This window comes from Rattus rattus, chromosome 3 (genome assembly GCF_011064425.1).
Source record: "Rattus rattus isolate New Zealand chromosome 3, Rrattus_CSIRO_v1, whole genome shotgun sequence".
NCBI classification, from domain to species: domain Eukaryota; kingdom Metazoa; phylum Chordata; class Mammalia; order Rodentia; family Muridae; genus Rattus; species Rattus rattus.
In genome coordinates, this window is record NC_046156.1 from 58,649,925 (window position 1) to 58,667,295 (window position 17,371).

Here is a 17,371-nt window from a genome sequence, read left to right on the forward strand (position 1 = left end):
CACCTCAGTGATGCTGGTCTCTAGTTAATCACAACTAATTTCTTAGTTCCAGCTAAGCAGCATCAATTGTCCCAGTCATCCCTTTTATTCTGGACTCTAAATCCAGAGCCATATGGCCAAAGGTGCTGAGTCCTTCTGCTTACTGGGGCAGGAGCATGGCATTCCTAATTCTATTCCATTATCTCTTCCTGTTTTCCAACTCCTTCACTGCCTAAGCTTGGCTGTCCGGAATCTTGTTCTGTAAATTGACCTAGAACTCAGAGATCTGCATACCTGTATCCTGGGGTTAAAGGTGTGTACCACCATGCCTGGATCTAAATTTAGCAGGTAGGATCTTGCCCAAAAGTCCTATTCCCTTAATTTGTTATCTCTTTGAACACAGGATTCAGTTCCATTTGACTTTCTAATATCCCATTAATACTCAAACTTTATATTTTATAGTTTTCCTTTCTAAGCTGGCTACACTTGTTTAAAATGCCCCTCATGAGACTTAACCAGAGAACAAAGTCTATGAAGAGCATTTATGGGACTTCCTTTGTCAATGCAATTAAGGCAAATAATCTGAGTGTCTTCACCTTAGCCTCAGGCAAAAAGTGGCCACATTCTTTAATAGACTACAACAGAAACAATGCCATGTACTAAAATTCCTCTTCTCTGAAACCTCTTGGGTCAGGTCAGCACAATTCAAATTACTCTTAGCAACAAAGTCTTTCATATTCCTTCTAGGATAGTCCAATTTAGCCCCAGGTAAAGCCTTCCACTGCTTTCCAAGTCCAAAGTCCCCAAATCCATATTCTTCCAAACAAAAGCATCGTCAGGCCTATCACAGCAAAACCCCAGTCCCTTGCCCCAACTTCTTTCTTAATTAAGGTTTTACGCCTGTGAACAGAGACTACAACCAAGGCAAGTCTTATAGAAGATAGCATTTAATTGGGGCTGGCTTACAGGTGCAGGAGTTCACCATTATCATCAACGGAGCCTGGCAGCATCCAGGCAGGCATGGTGCAGGAGGAGCTGAGAGTCCTATATGTTCATTTGAACGAAGCCAAGAGCAGAGTGGGCATCCTCAGTCAACTAGGGAGAGGGTCTCCAAGTTGACCCCCACAGTGACACAATCCTCCAACAAGGCCACAGCTTCTAATAGTACCACTCCCTGAGCTGAGATGGGCAAACCATCACATTTGCTAAGATACATTTTTGGGACAACATATCAAGAAGGAACAGATATATCCCCACTTTAATCCATTCTTTACTTCTATCTGTGTGGAATGGACAACTGTCTGTTAATTGTTGGTTAAGAGCTCTGTTCTCCTTACATTACAACACATTATCTGACTGGCTTCTTGGACACATTGAAAAGGTTAAGGAGAGAACTGGAAGGAAATAAAGGGCACAGTGTCAGAGAATGCCATGCAGAAATGAGCTGAAGAGGTAGAAGATGAAAGGACTGGTATTAAATCAGGAGATAGGGATAATGTCTTCCACATTCTAGACTGAGTGAAAACACATGTGTGATTGAATCAGTTCTCTTCCTTCTAAGCTTTGAGGAACTTAGGCTTGTCTTTATCATGTACACTCTAAAGTATAAATAGGTGGTTATTAATTAGTTAATTAACAAATGATCAAACTATCACAAATATCTCTATGTGAAGCCCTTGATCCTGCCAAGGCTGGAAACCCCAGTGCAGGGGAATGTCAGAGGGGGTGGGAAGTGGGTGGTTGGGGAGGGGGAACACACTCATAGAAGAAGGGGGTGATGGGATAGGGGGCTTATGGCCAGGAAATGGGGAAAGGGAATAACATTTGAAATGTAAATAAAAATAACCAGTAAAAAAAACCCAAAACAAACAAACAAATATAACTACATGTGTTCTAGAATCTTTAAGGACATTGACATTACAGGTTGTGGCTGAGAGTTTGTCCTTCTCTGTCTCTCTCTTTCTAGGCCTGTTTCTTCAGGAATACCCAGTTTCCTTAAGATTCTGGTGAGCCTGGACACTCACTGATGTCCCTTTTACAAGCAAGTGAAAGGTGCAAGGAGAATATGAGAAGTTTCACTTCAGTCTCTCTGGTGAAGTGGACAACTTTCCAACATCCAGACAGGGAGGTGGAGATGAAGATTCATCACCTATGATGCAGGAATGAGAGTCCTTGCTCCCTGTTTGGGGAGTATAAAATGAGCTAATCTATGTCAATCACAGTTCCTGCCCATAGTAACAGGGACACAGACTTTAGCATAACTGAGACCATGATGGCAATACCACTTGGGCCATAAAACTCAGCACTTAGACAGAACCTCCTGTCAAAACCAAAACAAAGTTCTAATCCTTCAAAGTCCATCTAGTTTTGGAAAGTCTGATAATCTACTAGCCTTCATTTTTAGCTTCTGTTGTTCTGCTTTTTGTCTATTCTTATTAACTGAAATTCTCAACCTAGAACATCATTTTTGTGCTTAATCCCTCACTGAAAGAAAAGCTCAGTGCTACCCTGGGTCCTCAGCACCTAGTGTATCTGGCAGACAGAATAAAGTCTTTTCTATTCGCTTAAACTCACGTGTGTGTAGTCTTCCCTGTTGACCACCCCTTAACACCCACTTCTTGATGATGAAGGCTACTCTCAGATTGCTACTTCCTCTGAGTGAGGTGCACTCTCTGTTCTGTTTGTGACGTGAAAGGGCCTGGCTATGGAAGGGAAATCACAGCAGTGCCTAAGAACAGAAAGATGCTGACTCCAGGTAAGGCGTTACAATATTTATTGCTTTATAAATCAATGAGATTTAACCAAAGCAGGATGTGATTTAGGACTTGAAGAGGAACAGAAAAGTAATACTAAGCTCTAAGTGACAGGAAATTGTCATTGCTGAAGCCTTTGGTCACAGCAGCTGAGGCACAACTACCTGTGTGTCTCTGGACAGGAGATTAGGGAAGAAAGTTTGTGGACTAGCGAGGCTTCCAGTGACGTCATTAAGACACAGAGTTAGAGTCTGTGTCAAAAGAGGGCATCAGGACCTGGATTGTGCCTCTGTCCTAGCTGGAGGACCTGGTAACACCCAGAACCACATCCTTGCCCCCTTTCTGTCACTGAGACTTTGTGTCCAGTGTCTCCCTGTGCTGCTCCACTAGTGTCCCGATCCACTCCGAGGTTTTCTGCTTGGCTTCCTCCCAGCTGACAAGTGGCTCATAGCCCAGATCTCTCTGAGCTTTCTTGTAGGAGAAAGCGAACTTGCTATTTGACAGTGTGACCAAGTGGCAGTTAAAGGGTGGCCTATAGTTGTAAAATGGACGCAGCAGGAAGCTCACAGTTTCCAGCAGGAAGGCAAGCCAGTAGAGCAGGGGCAGAGGAAGGCTCCAGCTGGAATCAAGGCGGAGGCCCCATTCCTTGCTCAGGGTATAATTTAAATCATCATAGCTTTGGTGAGGGGTGTCATCTGAGATGTAGTAGAACTGTCCTTGGACATTTTGTGACTTCTTGGGGTCTCGAAGGCCCCTGGCAGCCAGAATATGTGCCCAGGCCACATTTTCCACATACACTGGATTGGCTATGGAATATTTGCCAGTAACATTCAGAATACCCTTATTTTTGAGGGCTGCAAGTATCATGACAGAAAGGAATGGACTTCTCTCCCCATAAATGTACATGGGCCTTAAGGCACAAGTATGCAGTGTGCCACCATTTTTCAGGATGCTCCCATTGGCTGCCAGCACTGCCTTCTCGGCCATCCTTTTGCTGTATGGGTATGCATCTGACCATGTGCTTTCATGATGCTCTTCCTCATGGCCATTCAGGATGATCTTCTTGTAGGAGTTGGGCCCTGCAACGTCAACTGTGCTGCAGTAGATGAAGGCTGGCACACTGGCTTGGACACAGGCCTCCAATAGGTTCTGGGTACCTAATCACACACAACACACTGTCAGTGTCAGTGTTGGGAAATAAAAACTAAGAGTCTCCTTCCTGTTATTTCTACCCTATTTCTAGCTCTCTGGTGCACTCTTTTTCTTTTTTTTTTTCTTTTCTTTTTGTGAATCAGCAAAACTATGCCACGGGCACATGAGCAATGAAAAGTAAGTAAACAAATATAAAGAATCAAATAAGTGACACGTACTGTCTGGTAGCCGAGGCTTTACAGATCTTCCTATCTTTCTGTCTAAACCTTTAATTCTGGAGAAGAAGAAAAGCTTTCTTCTGTGTAATTTGCGAATATAGCTTTAAGAATGAGATTTCTCATTCACATTACTTTCTATTGGGCCTGCAAGAAAGCTGAAAACAATACGTGCCTACTGCTGGTCACGCCTGGAGTGGAAGGACACTGTAGACACAGTGCAGACCTGCAGATCTCGGAGGAAGGCAGTAATGTCCCAGGCAAGGAGTTATTCCACTATCACCCACTCATTTATTGACATTAAAAGTCACTCAGTAATTCGATTCCTGGAGAAATGGCTTCATGTTCTTAAGTTTAATATATTTGCCAATGAAATTTGGGTTTTGTTTGCTGGTGAGGGCTGATAGCTATCCCCGTGACACACTTTCTCAGTGTGACAATGCTCTAGTGATAACGCCCTATGCCCATCCTCATCACTTCAGTCTCCTGTGCTGGGATATGCAGCGGGCGACCATTACAGTGGAGAGGCAGGCTAAGAACACCAGGGTCCTTAGCCATCTTTCTGCAGTAATATGTGTGTCAGGGCTGTGGTTTAGAAAGCAGAAGGGACATTTAAAAGGTGTTCCAGGAAATCCTAAATGATTTTTCCTTTTGTCAAAAAGTGACCGAATTGAAAGTCACACATAAGGAACACACGTGGGTTTTCTTGTGGTGTCCTTGACCACTCTGCCTCTTACATTCCCTTCTTCCCTTTCTTCAGCCTGAGCCTCTGAACTCTGCCTCATGTTTTACTGTGGGTCTCTGCAACTATTTCCATCAGGTCCTGGATGAAGCCTCTCTGGTGACAATTGGGTTAGACATCAATCTATGAGTATAGCAAAATATCATTAGACATAATTTCACTCATATATATTTGCCTGTTGCAGGTGGTTTTATTATAGGTTCCTGGGACATCTGTTACCTGTCTTCTGTTCCCCCAGGCATTTTCATGGTGGTCTTCCCCTGGTGGCTTGAGTCTCAAGCTGAAAACCCACAGAATCAAAACACCTTGATTCCTAGGAGCTCACTGTTACTGAACCAACAGTCAGGGAGCCTGCATGTGTCTACCTTAGGGCCTATATATGTTTTCATTGTGGAGTTTGGTGTTTTGGGGGAGAGAGAGAGAGAGAGAGAGAGAGAGAGAGAGAGAGAGAGAGAGAGAGGCGGGGGAGAGCAGGGACTGTTTCTGATGCTTCTGCCTGCTTTTGTGACCATTTTCCTCCTATTGGGTTGCTTCATCCAGTCTCAATGTGAGGGTCTCTGTCTAGTCTTAATTCAACTTGATATGTCAGGTTTGATTGATATCCCTGCGAGGCCAGCCCTTTTCTGAAAGGAAACATGGGAGGAACGGATGGGAATGGAGGAGGTGAGGAAGCTGATGAAGGAGGTAGGGGGTGGAAAGATGGAGAGGATGCTGCAGTTGAGGTCTACTGTATGAGAGGATAAATTAACCAAAAAAGAACTTATGTGGAGGAGGGTGTAGTGGTGATAAAGAGATTGGTCCTTGGTGGTTCAAGTGAGGATATTACATAGAAATCCCATGTGAATTTACGTGTTTCATCATAACTTACATTATGAAGCCATACTTCAGAAAGACCCACTAAAAGTAAAATAGAGAAAAAGAAGAAGATCATGGGAAAAATCCTTACCTCCTCCAGAGGAGGGCCACAGTGGGCTGAGAAGCTTATGTTAAAGACATGGGAGTTAATGTCTCCTAAGAAAAGTGCATGGGAGGACAAGAGCTGGTTCATTCTTCCAGCCTGCTTCTGTGAAACAGCTTTGCTTTGGTCTATACCAGGGACAACTTGCCTCCTGGGTGCAGGGTGGCTCTCACAGAACTACGCTAAAACACACTGGACTGTCTCATGCCTGGATCTGTCCTGGAAGCTGGCCCTGGCTAGGTGGACATGGGGGGTTGGGTCTTGGAATGCAGCTGCACTGGGATGAAGGAGAACAGGACTGAGAGCTTGAGTCTAAAGCTTCATTCCCTTCCTCATCTGGAGTCTTAATCCTGTTCCTCCCCCACACCCGCAGCCTGTTTTCCTGACTGGAGACTGGGGACAAGAGGGATGGCAAAGTGCTTCAGAGTTTAGCTTTTCACAACCACCTGAAACACCAGTACCAGCGATCTGATGCCATTTTCTTTCCCCACCAGCACTCATCATACCAATCATATAGCAGTAATGCAGAGACAAAAGAAAATGAAATCTTAAGGAAATATAGGGACTGTGAGCAGTGCTGTCAGAGATGTGTATGAGCACAGCATTTTCCAATTAGGAGTCCCCCACTACCTGTTCTTCTCTTCTCATTTTCCTAATGCTCCATGTTGTCCTCAGGTACTGTACCTTTCAGATTGACATCTAGGATGGTCTGCCTGGGTAGGACATGTGAGACATCAATGACAGCAGCGGTGTGGATGACAACAGAGATGCCCTGGCACGCTCTCCTCAGGTACTGGGCATCCAGAATATCTCCTTCTAACATTGTCACCTTGGCCTTTGTCTGCAGCTCTGTGGACACAAAGAAGATCCTTGGGAAGATTTCTGCATGGGATTGAAATTTCCTAAACAGGTTTCAGTTACCTAGACCTTCAAGGGCAGCTATGGGGAGAAGACACAGGGGAGGAGGCCTTTCTACTGAAGGAAGCATAAACGCTCAAAAATCAGAATGTAGCATTTGTAGGGAATGAGGAAGCATCTATTTCCATCCCATCCCTTTGTAGAAAATGCATCTGAGCAGTAAGATGCCATTTGTGCTTTACACATAAACAAGGAATTATGGGAAATTCCTATATTCATTAAAGTAACCAGAGAGGAGGTGGCACTCAAATGTAAGGAGGGAGGCTAGGATTCAGTTGATAGGGAATGAGGAAATCCTGTTAGGATTTGAAGGAGAAACAATAGCTGGAGTTCTGAGTCTGGAGGCAGTGACACCAATCTTTGGTATACAGTACACAGGTGTGAAGACAGGAGAGAAATATGTACCACAACAGGATAACCGGATTATGTCCTCCAGAGTTCCAGTGAGATGGATTCAGAAGAGTGAGACACAAAGCTATTTCAGCCCTGACCTTGATAGGTCTTGATATTCTGGGTCTGAGCTGACAACAAATGAAGAGCTAGCTGAATTACAGAGATGGGAATGGAGCCTCTGAGAGAACTGTCAGTCAGCATACAGCAGTTGTCAGAAGCATTTATCGATGCTGAATACAAGTCAGCCCATAAGAGACCTCGGTTGCAGGCAGGAAGCCAGGGCCATGGATACATCAGTATCTTTAGCTTCTATGGAATCCACAGGGGGACTCTGTTAATTACGTAGTCAGGTAAATTCCTCACAAAGGAGTATGTGACATAGGCAATCTGCACCAGTTCCTGACACTGTCCTCATAGCTGAGGCTCTTTTCCTATGGTCCCTGCAGGGATATTTTGAGGGTGTGAAGACAATGCAGCTAAGAATCTGCACTGTCATTCCAGAGCTTGCTCTTGCCCTAGGAGCAGCAATTTCAGTCAAGAAGAACGCAAGGCTCCAGACAAGTCTTCTGTCATTTCCTCTGTGGAGATGAAGGATAGAGGGGAATGACGTTGGAGAAAGGAGGTGAGGAGTCCATGGCCCTCACCTGACCCTGGTCATTATACTGTTTCGTACATGCTCTGTGTGATTCAGTCTTTCACGCTCTGCCTTCTCTGTCTCTCTTTTACTCACTGATTTGACTTTTTATTTCAATTCCATGTTGGAGAATGCTCACTGAGTGTCCTCTGCCAAACCACACAAGGAAAGGAACAAATAACAAGAGTAAGTAGAAAAGGCAGGGACCCTCTGTGGAGGCCCCCAACCCAGCATCCTTCCAGTAGACCAATATGTACTAAGTTCACCTTACAGGAAGTACACAACTGTGAGATTGCCACTTGGGAAGAAAGACAGAGGTTGTCCTTGTGGCCACTATCTCTAGATCAGACACAAGTCACACTCTAGCCATACAGCTGTGTGGTGTATTATATGCTGTGTGGTCATGAATCTTCCCGATGTGTTTGAGCAGGGGAGAAGCCTTAAGTTCCAAGTGCTTCTCCATATTCGCTAGACAAGAAGCCCTCCCAATCCTCAGTGATCACTCCTTACAGTCACACAAACAGAGCCTCTGACTCACTTACTAGAGAATTCCTCCTTGGTTTCTGTTCTGAAGACTTTGTCCAGAGCCCTGACCTCCTGCAGTTCTTTCTCCTGCACCAACATCCGGATGATCCTCTGGCCCACAAACCCTCCTGCTCCTGTCACCAGGCAGCTCCATCCAGGCATGGTCAACCCAGGAAGCAGATCACAGGCAGAGCAGTTGTGATGTATGGTGATCCTAAGGAGAGCTAGACAAAAAGATCCAGTGAAAACAGTTTTCCAGTAATTCCTTGAATTCCCTCTACCCAATTTTTGCCTGCACACTATGACCACACTATCAGCAAGAGAAGCTAAAATAAAATGAAACAAAATAAAATCCAACCTGTTAAATTGTTCAAAATCAGATGAGAAAGTCTCGATGCGGCTCTCCTCAGCTCTCAGATCAGCACTAGAGTTTTAATCCCTGGTCTTCTGACTCATTATATCTTGATGCAGGCTTGCGTTGTGGTCATTACTTATTCTTCTCTGTGGTCCCTCCTTCCCAGTGATTGATAAACATTCTGTCCTTCATTCTTGACACAGGAAGAAATGTCAGCTTCAAGGCTCCCTTGTGATAACGACTATTTTGTTTGGACATGTGCACTTCTTACAGTATTATCATTAATGTAAAATGGAGCAACAGATATAAAATACTAAAGAATTAGAAAAATGGGAGTGGTAGTGCAGTGCATGCTTTTAATCCCAGCACTCTAAAGGCAGAGCCAGGTGAGTTCATGGCCATCCTAATGTACATAGTGTGTTACTGGATAGCCAGGACTATATAATGAGACCTTGTCTCTAAAAGCAAACCAAAGCAAAACAAAAAAAGAATTAGAAGAAATTTAGTAAATTGAATCTAGGAATAATTATATCAAATTTCTACAAGAATTTGAATTTATTTTATGGATATCTGCAGTGCAACCCAGTAAGCATTTAGTGAGATTAAAAAATATTCTTTTTATTATTCAAAATATTTTTTATAAAAATAGTTTTTAATGTATATGCTAAAATTGTCTTTAATATTCTTTATTAAGAAATGAAGTCATACAACTAGTTATATATTTAAGAGTTTATTATAATGTATATGTGCAGGCCTGCTTTCCTGGAGGCCCTACTTAACACCTTGAGACCCATCCCATGTGAGAGATCCAGCCTTGGTGCTGTGAATGACACTCTGCTATGCTTATACACAGGAACCTAGCATAACTGTCTCCTGAGCGACTTCATCTAACAGAGGTTGGAAACAGATGCAGAGACCCACAGCCAAACATCGGAAGGTGCTAAGGGAGTTATGTGGACAAGTTGTGAAAGTACTGGGGCATGCAGGGGCTTGACCTAGGCCTCCTATATATTTGCAGCAAATGAGCCAGCTTGGCCTTCATGTCTCTACGTGAAGCAGGGACTGTCTCTGACTTTGTTGCCATGTATTGGTGCCCTTCCCCTATCTGGACTGCCTGGTCAGGCCTCTGTGAAAGAGGATGTTCTCAGTCCTGTTGTACCTTGTTGTCCCAGGGTGGGTGGGTACCTGGGGTAGGGTTGGGTGTGGGGGTTTCCTTTTTTTGTGAATGGGGAGAAGGGAAGTGGTCTTGGGGAGAGGCATTTGTGAGGGTGGAACTGTGAAATGAAGAAGGAAGGGAGGCATAGCCAGGATGTAAAGTGAATAAAAATCATGAATTAAGGAAAAAGTACGCAGAACAAGTGCAGTAGCTACTGAGTTCAGAATGTAGGAAACGGAGGGAAAGTCATCCCGAGCATGTCCAATACAGAGGTCAATGCTAGCAGCAAACCACTGAACTGAGAACAGGACCTCCTTGGGGGAATTAGAGGAAGGATTGAAAGAGTTGAAGGAGCTTGAAACCCCATAAGAACAACAATGCCAACCAACCAGAGCTTCCAGGGACACACCACTGCCGAAAGACTATACATGGACTGACCCAGGGTTCCCACTGCATATGTATCAGAGAACAGCCTTGTTGGGGCACCAGAGGAAGGGTAAGCACTTGGTCCTGCCAAGGTTGGACCCCCAAGCAGGGGAATGTGGTGGGACAGTAAGGGGGATGGATGGAGGGAACAACTGTATTGGGGCTGGGGAGGGTATGGGGGGACTTATGGGCAGGAAACTGGGAAAGGGAATAGCATTTGAAATGTAAGTAAAGAAATATATCTAATTAAAAAAGAAAAGAAAAGAAAAGGTTCAATGCTGCCTGGAAAGATCAGGGGCGGCTTCAAGGATTATGTAACCTTGGAGTTTGATCTTGGTCTATTTACGTAGGTTGGAGGAAAAAAAAACCATGAAGCAAATATAGAGAAAAGAGCTCTCATAAATGTAGGAATGTGCTGTGCTTCTGTTCCAAGGATTCTGAGAATCAAGGGGATTACTTTTTAACTTGTTGAATAATCCTCAGAAAGACATGGATTTTCTATCATTAAAACAGCCACCAGTCTGCAAAATGGCCTGGTATGCAGTGTGCGAGGTTTAACTGCAAAAATTAGATAAATCCCCAGGCACAGTGCTAGAGTCTGTCCTGCTGTGAGCTCGCTGTACAGAAATGACACCTCAGCAGGCTTTCTCTTGTCTGTAGCTCTGGGTGGGACCAGAACTATCTATCCTTGCTTGCAAACTTTAGGAACTTGCAACGGTGGCACTTTCATTAAGTAATGCATGTGGATTCCCAAATTTTTCAGATTTTATTTCTCATGATACCTTTGCCCTCCAGTGGAAACACACCATTAAAAAAAAAAACAATTTAGTAGCATCTGCCTTTTCATATGGTCTATGTGACGATGTCGCAAGAGAAATTGTAACTTGGTCTCACAGAGGCTCTCCTTATGGAGGCTTGTAGCAGCTTGAATGGAAGATGGTAGGGGAACTTCAGCCTTTGGCTAAATACCCAGAGGTCTTCTGGTCTTCTTTTCATTGGTTCTTTGTGGATTTCACATTATGCACCCCAATCCCATGCATTTCTTCCTCCTTATGTACCCACACTCCCCCCTTGTAACCTCCCCCAACTCTGATCAACAGAGAAAAAATTCTTGTTGTGGAAGCTGTAGTGTGTCACTGTGTCCCATAAAATACACTTTTGTACATATTTCTTTGCTTGTAGGTGTTCATTGCAATGAGTTGTTAGTCTGATTAAAGGACTCTAGGTTCTGCTACACCATCAGTACTGTAACCTCACTGGATTCATCTTGGATATCCTGTTATGGTCCTGTGTCATAGAGATCTTATAATTTTGGATATGTAGGACTGGACCCTTCATGCAGTCTAGCAGTTCATAGATGGGGTAGGTGTTGGGGTGAGCCAATTCAAAGCCATGGATCTAGGACTGAAAGGTGTCTGGACTGGTCAGTCTGCCAGCTCTGCATCCACTATATTGGGGCAAACTCTACTGCCCTGCCTTGGCTAGCCTATCCAGTGTCTCAGCCAGCAAGGGGGCAGAGCCATCTTTCCTGCTGTCATGCCCTCAGGATGACTCATCCATGCCTAGGCCATCAGGGCCAATTAAACTGTGTTGCCCAAATGAGATACAGGACCTGGTCTCCTGAGTGCTGTGTCAGGCATGGGGCTGGGCCAGCTCTACCAATAAGAGACTGAAACTTTTAAAAAATACTTTAGAGTTATTTAGAAACATTGGATTTTAAAAGAGACTGAACTTCTAAGGTTTTCGAATTTGTAGATTTTTAATGTTTATAGTGTTTTATGCTGTAATATTAATATTAATATGAGATCTTGGGACCCACAAGAAAGGAAAGGTTGTGCTTAATTCACCAGAGGAGAGAAGTGGAGCTGTGATAAATTATAAGGAAAAATGTCTTAGGGTTTCTAATGCTGCCACAAAACACCATGACAAAAAATGAAGTTGAGAAGGAAAGAGTATATTTAGCTTATACTTCTGTATCGCTGTTCATCATTGAAAGAAATCATGGCAAGAACTTAAACAGAACAGGAACCTAAAGGCAGGAGCTGATGTAAAAATCATGGAGGGGGGCTGATTACTGACTTGCTCAATATAGCTTGCTCATCCTACCTTTTATAGAACTCAGGACCACCAAACCAGGGAAGGCACCATCCACAATGGGTTTGGGCCTACCACATCAATCTTTAATTAAGAAAATGCCCAACAGTTGGATCTTATGGGGCCATTTTCTTAATTGAGGTTTCCTCCTTTCAGATAACTCTAGCTTGTGTTAAAACTAGCCAACACAATAAGTGATGTGTTTGGGTGTCAAGTTGACAAAGGATAAATTGTGCCAGCTGGTTTTAAAATCAATCTGACACAAGCTAGGGTCATCAAGAGGAGGGAACTTCAATTGAAATAAATGCCTCCATAATCTTGGGCTGTAATAGAGCCTATTGGTCATTTCCTTAATTAGCAATTTATGAGGGAGAATCTAGTTCATTATGGGTAGTGCCACCACTGGGACGGCATTTCCTGGGTTCTATAAAATAACAAGCCCACAACTCTACCTGCTTTTCCAGAGGCCTGTTGGCACAAGGACACCAGATAAGACCCTGCCTTAAGCACTTACCCATGAATCTCAAAGAGTATACCCAACAGCTGTCAACTTTAACACATACCCTGTGCTCAGTTTCCCACCCCACAATTGGACCTCCTTTCCTGGAGGCCTGCCAGAATCAGAGACACCAGGTAAGACCCAAGCCAATCCTTTCAAAGCATACTCAACAGCAGTAAGCAGAACCTCATATATATGCAGGCATCAGGGACCCCAGGCCATGCTGGTAATAGGGACTACAGAGACAAATTTAGCACTCCAAGCCTAAGAAGCCATACAAGATACAAAAACCCAGTGGAGATACCCAATGGATCTGAAGACTCACTGGTCACCAGAGCCCCAGGCTACTTAGGCTAGAAGACCAAGAGGAACAGAAACCAAAGAGACCACCTCCTCCCAAAAAAACCATCTAACAAAGATAACATCAGAAATGAGCACATGAACCTAAAATAACCTATAATACCCAGATAGTCAGAGGCCAGTGTAAAAAAAATCAACACCCACCAGAGCAATATGGCATCATCAAAGCATAGGTATTCCACTACAGCAAGCCCTGGATATTCCAGCATAGCTGAAGCACAAGAAAATGACCTTAAATTCAATCTTATGAAGATGATACAGGCCTTAAAAGATGAAATGAATAAATCCCTTAACGCAGTAAAACACAATCCAAAGGGGAAAGGAAATGAATAAAACTGTTCAAGACCTGAAAATAAAAATGGGAGCAAAAAGGAAAACACAAACTGAGGGAATCCTGGAGATGGAAAACCTAAGAGAACAGAAACTACAGACACAAGCATCACCAACAGAATACAATAGATGGAAGAGAGACTCTCGGGCATAGAAAATATGATAGAGTAAATTGATACATAAGTCAAATAAATTTTTAAATCTAAAGCATTCCTGACCCAAAACATCCTGGAAGTCTGGGACACTTTGAAAAGACCAAACGTAAGAATAACAGTAATAGATGATGAGAAGTTCCAGATGATCAAAGTTCCAGAAAATATTTTCAACAACATCAGACAAGAAATTTCCCCCAACCTAAAGAAAGAGATGCTTATGTATATAGAAGAAACTTACAGAGGACCAAATATATTGGACCAGAAAAGAAAATCCCCCTGCCACATAATAATCTAAACACTAAATATACAGAACAAAAAGATATTAAAATCTGCACGGAAAAAGGACTAAGGCAATATATACAGGTAGAGCTACCAGAATTGTACTCAGCATTTATTCTAAAAGCCAAAAAGGCTTTTACATGTCGGGAGGTCTCTAAGAGACCACAGATGACAGCCCAGATTATTATACCCTGAAAAACTTTCAATCACCATAGAGAGAGAAAATGAGCTATTCCATGAAAAAACCAAATCTAAATAGTATCTATCTATGAATCTGGCTCTCTAGAAGATGCTAGAAGGAAAACTTAAATCCAAGTAGGTAAACTACACCCAGGAAAATACAGGAAATAAATAATTCTACACCGGAGGACCAAAAGAAGGGGAGTCCAGACACAGGGATGCGTGTGTGTGTGTGTGCGCGCACACACACACACATACACACACACACACACACACACACACACACTACTAACATCAAAATAGCAGGAATTAAAAATAAAAATCATTGGTCATTAATATCTCTCAACATCAATGGAACCAATTCCCCAATAAAAAGGCACAGCCTAAACGAATAGATGTAAAAACAGGATCCAGCATTCTGCTGCATATAAGAAACACACCTCAGGAACAAAGATAAACATTACCTAAGAGTAAAAGGCTGGAAAATAAAATTTCCCAGCAAATGGACCTAAGAAACAAGATAGAGTAGCTATTCTAATATGTAATAAAATAGACTTTTACTAGATAAATTAATTTTAACAAAAATTAAGAGATGGGGAAGGTACCACATACCAAATTTAAATTAAGATCAGGTAAACAATCTAAATAGACCAATATCCCTTAAGGAAATAGTAGCAGTCAGTAAAAGTCTTCAAACAAAAAAGCCCAGGTTTCTGTGCAGAATTCTACCAGACTTTCAAAGAAGATCAAATACCAGTAACTCCCTAAACTCGTCCACAAAATAGGAACAGAACAAACATTGTCAAATTTATTTTATGAGACCACAGTCACCCTGATATGTACACTATACAAAGACTCAATAAAGAAAATTTCAGACCAAAGTCCCTTATGAACATTGATGCGAAAAAACTCACAAACGTAATCCAATAACACATCAAAAACATCATCCACCATGACAAGTAGGCTTCATCCCAGAGATGCATGGATGATTCAACATACAGAAATTCATCAACATAATCCAACATATAAACAAACTGAAAGAAAAAACCCACATGATGATCTCAATATATTACTTCAAGTTCTGCAGTAAGACAGCTAAAGGAGATCAAGGAAATACAAATTTGAAGAACTCAAAGTATCGCTTTTCACAGATGATATGATAGTGTGCATAAGTGACCCCAAAAATTCTACCAGGGAACTCCTGTATTTAATAAATACCTTCAGCGAAGTGGCTGGAGACAAAATTAATTAACGACAAAAATTCAGTGGCCCTCCTATATACAAATAATAAACAGGCTGAGGAAAAAAATAGGGAAGCAACATCCTTAATGATAGCCTCAAATAATATAAAATATCTTGGTGTAACTCTAGCCAAGCTAGTGAAAGACCTGTATGACAAGAACTTCAAGTCTCTGAAGAAAAAAATTGAAGAAGAAATAAGAAGATGGAAAGATCTTACATGCTCATGATTGGAAGGATTAACATAGTAAAAGTGGTCATCTTACTAAAAACAATTTACAGATACAATGCAATTCCCATCAAAATTCCAACACAATTCTTTACAAACTTTGAAATAAGACTCAGCTTCATATGGAAAAACAATAAGCCCAAGATAGCTAAAATAATCCTGTATAATAGAACTTCTGGGGGTATTGAGCCCCTGATTTCAAGCTGTATTTCAGATCAATAGTAATACAAGCCGCATGGTATTGGTATAGGAACAGACAAATTAATCAATGGAATCGAATCAAAGACCCACAAGTAAACCCACATACTTATGGAACGTGATCATTGACAAAGAAGGCAAAAACACACAATGGAAAAAAGAAAACATCTTCAATAAACATTGTTGGTCGAGCTGTATGTTTGAATATAAAAGATTGCAAATATATCCATGTCTAAACTCTGTACAAAATTCAAGTCCAAGGTGATCAAAGACCTCAACATAAAACCGGGTACACTAAATATGATAGTAGAGAAAGGAGGAATAGCCTTGAATGCAGAGGCACAGAGGGCAACTTCATGAATAAAACACTAACAGCTCAGGCACTAAGCTCAGTAATTTTAAAATGGGACCTTAAGACACTGAAAAACCTCTAAAAGGCAAAGGATACCATCAACAGGACAAAATGACAGCCTGCAGAATGGGAAAAGATCTTTGCCAACCCAACATTTCACAAAGGGCTGATATCCAAAATATATAAAGAACTCAAGAAACTAGACATCAACAAACCAAATAACTCAATTAAAAAAATGGGGTATAGAGCTAAACGGAGACTCCTCAACAGAGGAATCTCTAATGGCCAAGAAGCACTTGAAGAAATGTTCAACATCCTTAGTCATCAGAGAAACGCAAATCAAAAATGACTCTGAGATTCCATGTTAGACCCATTAGAATGGCTAAGATCAAAAACTGGCAAGGATTGTAGCAAGGAAGGGGAACATTCCTCCATTGCTGTTGGGAGTGCAAACTTGTATAACCACTTGGAAAATCAACTTGGTGTTTTCTCCAAAAATTTAGAATAGTTCTACCTCAAGACCCAGCTTCTGGGCATATAAAAGATTCTTTTTTCTTTTTCCTGGAGTTGGGGACCGAACCCAGGGCCTTGCGCTTGCTAGGCAAGCGCTTTACCACTGAGCTAAATCCCCAACCCCATCTAAAAGATTGTTTATCATCCCACAAGGTCACTTGCTCAACTATTTTCATAGCAGCTTTATTCTTAATAGCCAGAAACCGGAAAAAACCCAGATGTCCCTCAACCAAAGAATGTATAAAGAAAATGTGGTACATTTAACAATAGACTGTTACTCAGCTATTATAGGCAAGGCAGCATGAAATTTGCATGTGACTAGATGGAACTAGAAAATACCATTCTGAGTGTGGTGACCCAGATCCAGAAAGACAAACATGGTTTATACTTATAAGTGTGTGTTACCCATGCTACAATCCACAAGCCCAAAGAACCTAAGTAACAAGGAGGCTCCAAGGGGGAGAGGAAAAACTTGGATCTCACTGAGAAGAGAAAATAAAACAGACATCAGGTGTGAATGGAGGAAGGGGACTGGGTTGGGGAGGGTATGAGGAAGGGAACAGAATGATTCAAGTCAGGGGAGGGCAGAGGGAGAGGGTATGGAGAGAGAGAATTGGAATAGGTATGGGGCCATCTCTGGGACAATCTGGAAGGAGAGGACAAGGAAATTTTCAGGGATCAATGAGGACCCTACCTAAGACTTCTAGCAATGGGGGATATGGAGCCTGAAATGACCA

General features: G+C 42.3%; 2 protein-coding genes across 2 annotated transcripts in view; one reads left to right on the forward strand and one right to left on the reverse strand.

Annotated features, from left to right (window-relative positions):
• LOC116896476 (NADPH-dependent 3-keto-steroid reductase Hsd3b5-like) overlaps window positions 1-17,371 on the forward strand; it is a 358,044-nt gene that overhangs the window by 107,372 nt on the left and 233,301 nt on the right. The window lies entirely within an intron of this gene.
• On the reverse strand, window positions 2,736-8,431 carry LOC116896477 (3 beta-hydroxysteroid dehydrogenase/Delta 5-->4-isomerase type 1). Its single transcript, XM_032897642.1, has 3 exons — window positions 8,287-8,431; window positions 6,484-6,648; window positions 2,736-3,889 (listed from the first exon to the last, which is right to left on the reverse strand). Exons 1-3 carry the CDS (start codon window positions 8,429-8,431, stop codon window positions 3,078-3,080), a joined length of 1,122 nt encoding a protein of 373 aa, XP_032753533.1. The 3' UTR covers window positions 2,736-3,077.

Coding starts and splice junctions, on each gene's coding strand:
- LOC116896477 (XM_032897642.1), bottom strand. CDS start 8,431: ATGCCTGGATGGAGCTGCCTGGTGACAGGAGCAGGAGGGTTTGTGGGC. Junction 6,649..8,286: donor AACCAAGGAGGAATTCTCTA/GTAAGTGAGTCA, acceptor TTGTGTCCACAG/AGCTGCAGACAAAGGCCAAG. Junction 3,890..6,483: donor CCTAGATGTCAATCTGAAAG/GTACAGTACCTG, acceptor GTGTGTGATTAG/GTACCCAGAACCTATTGGAG.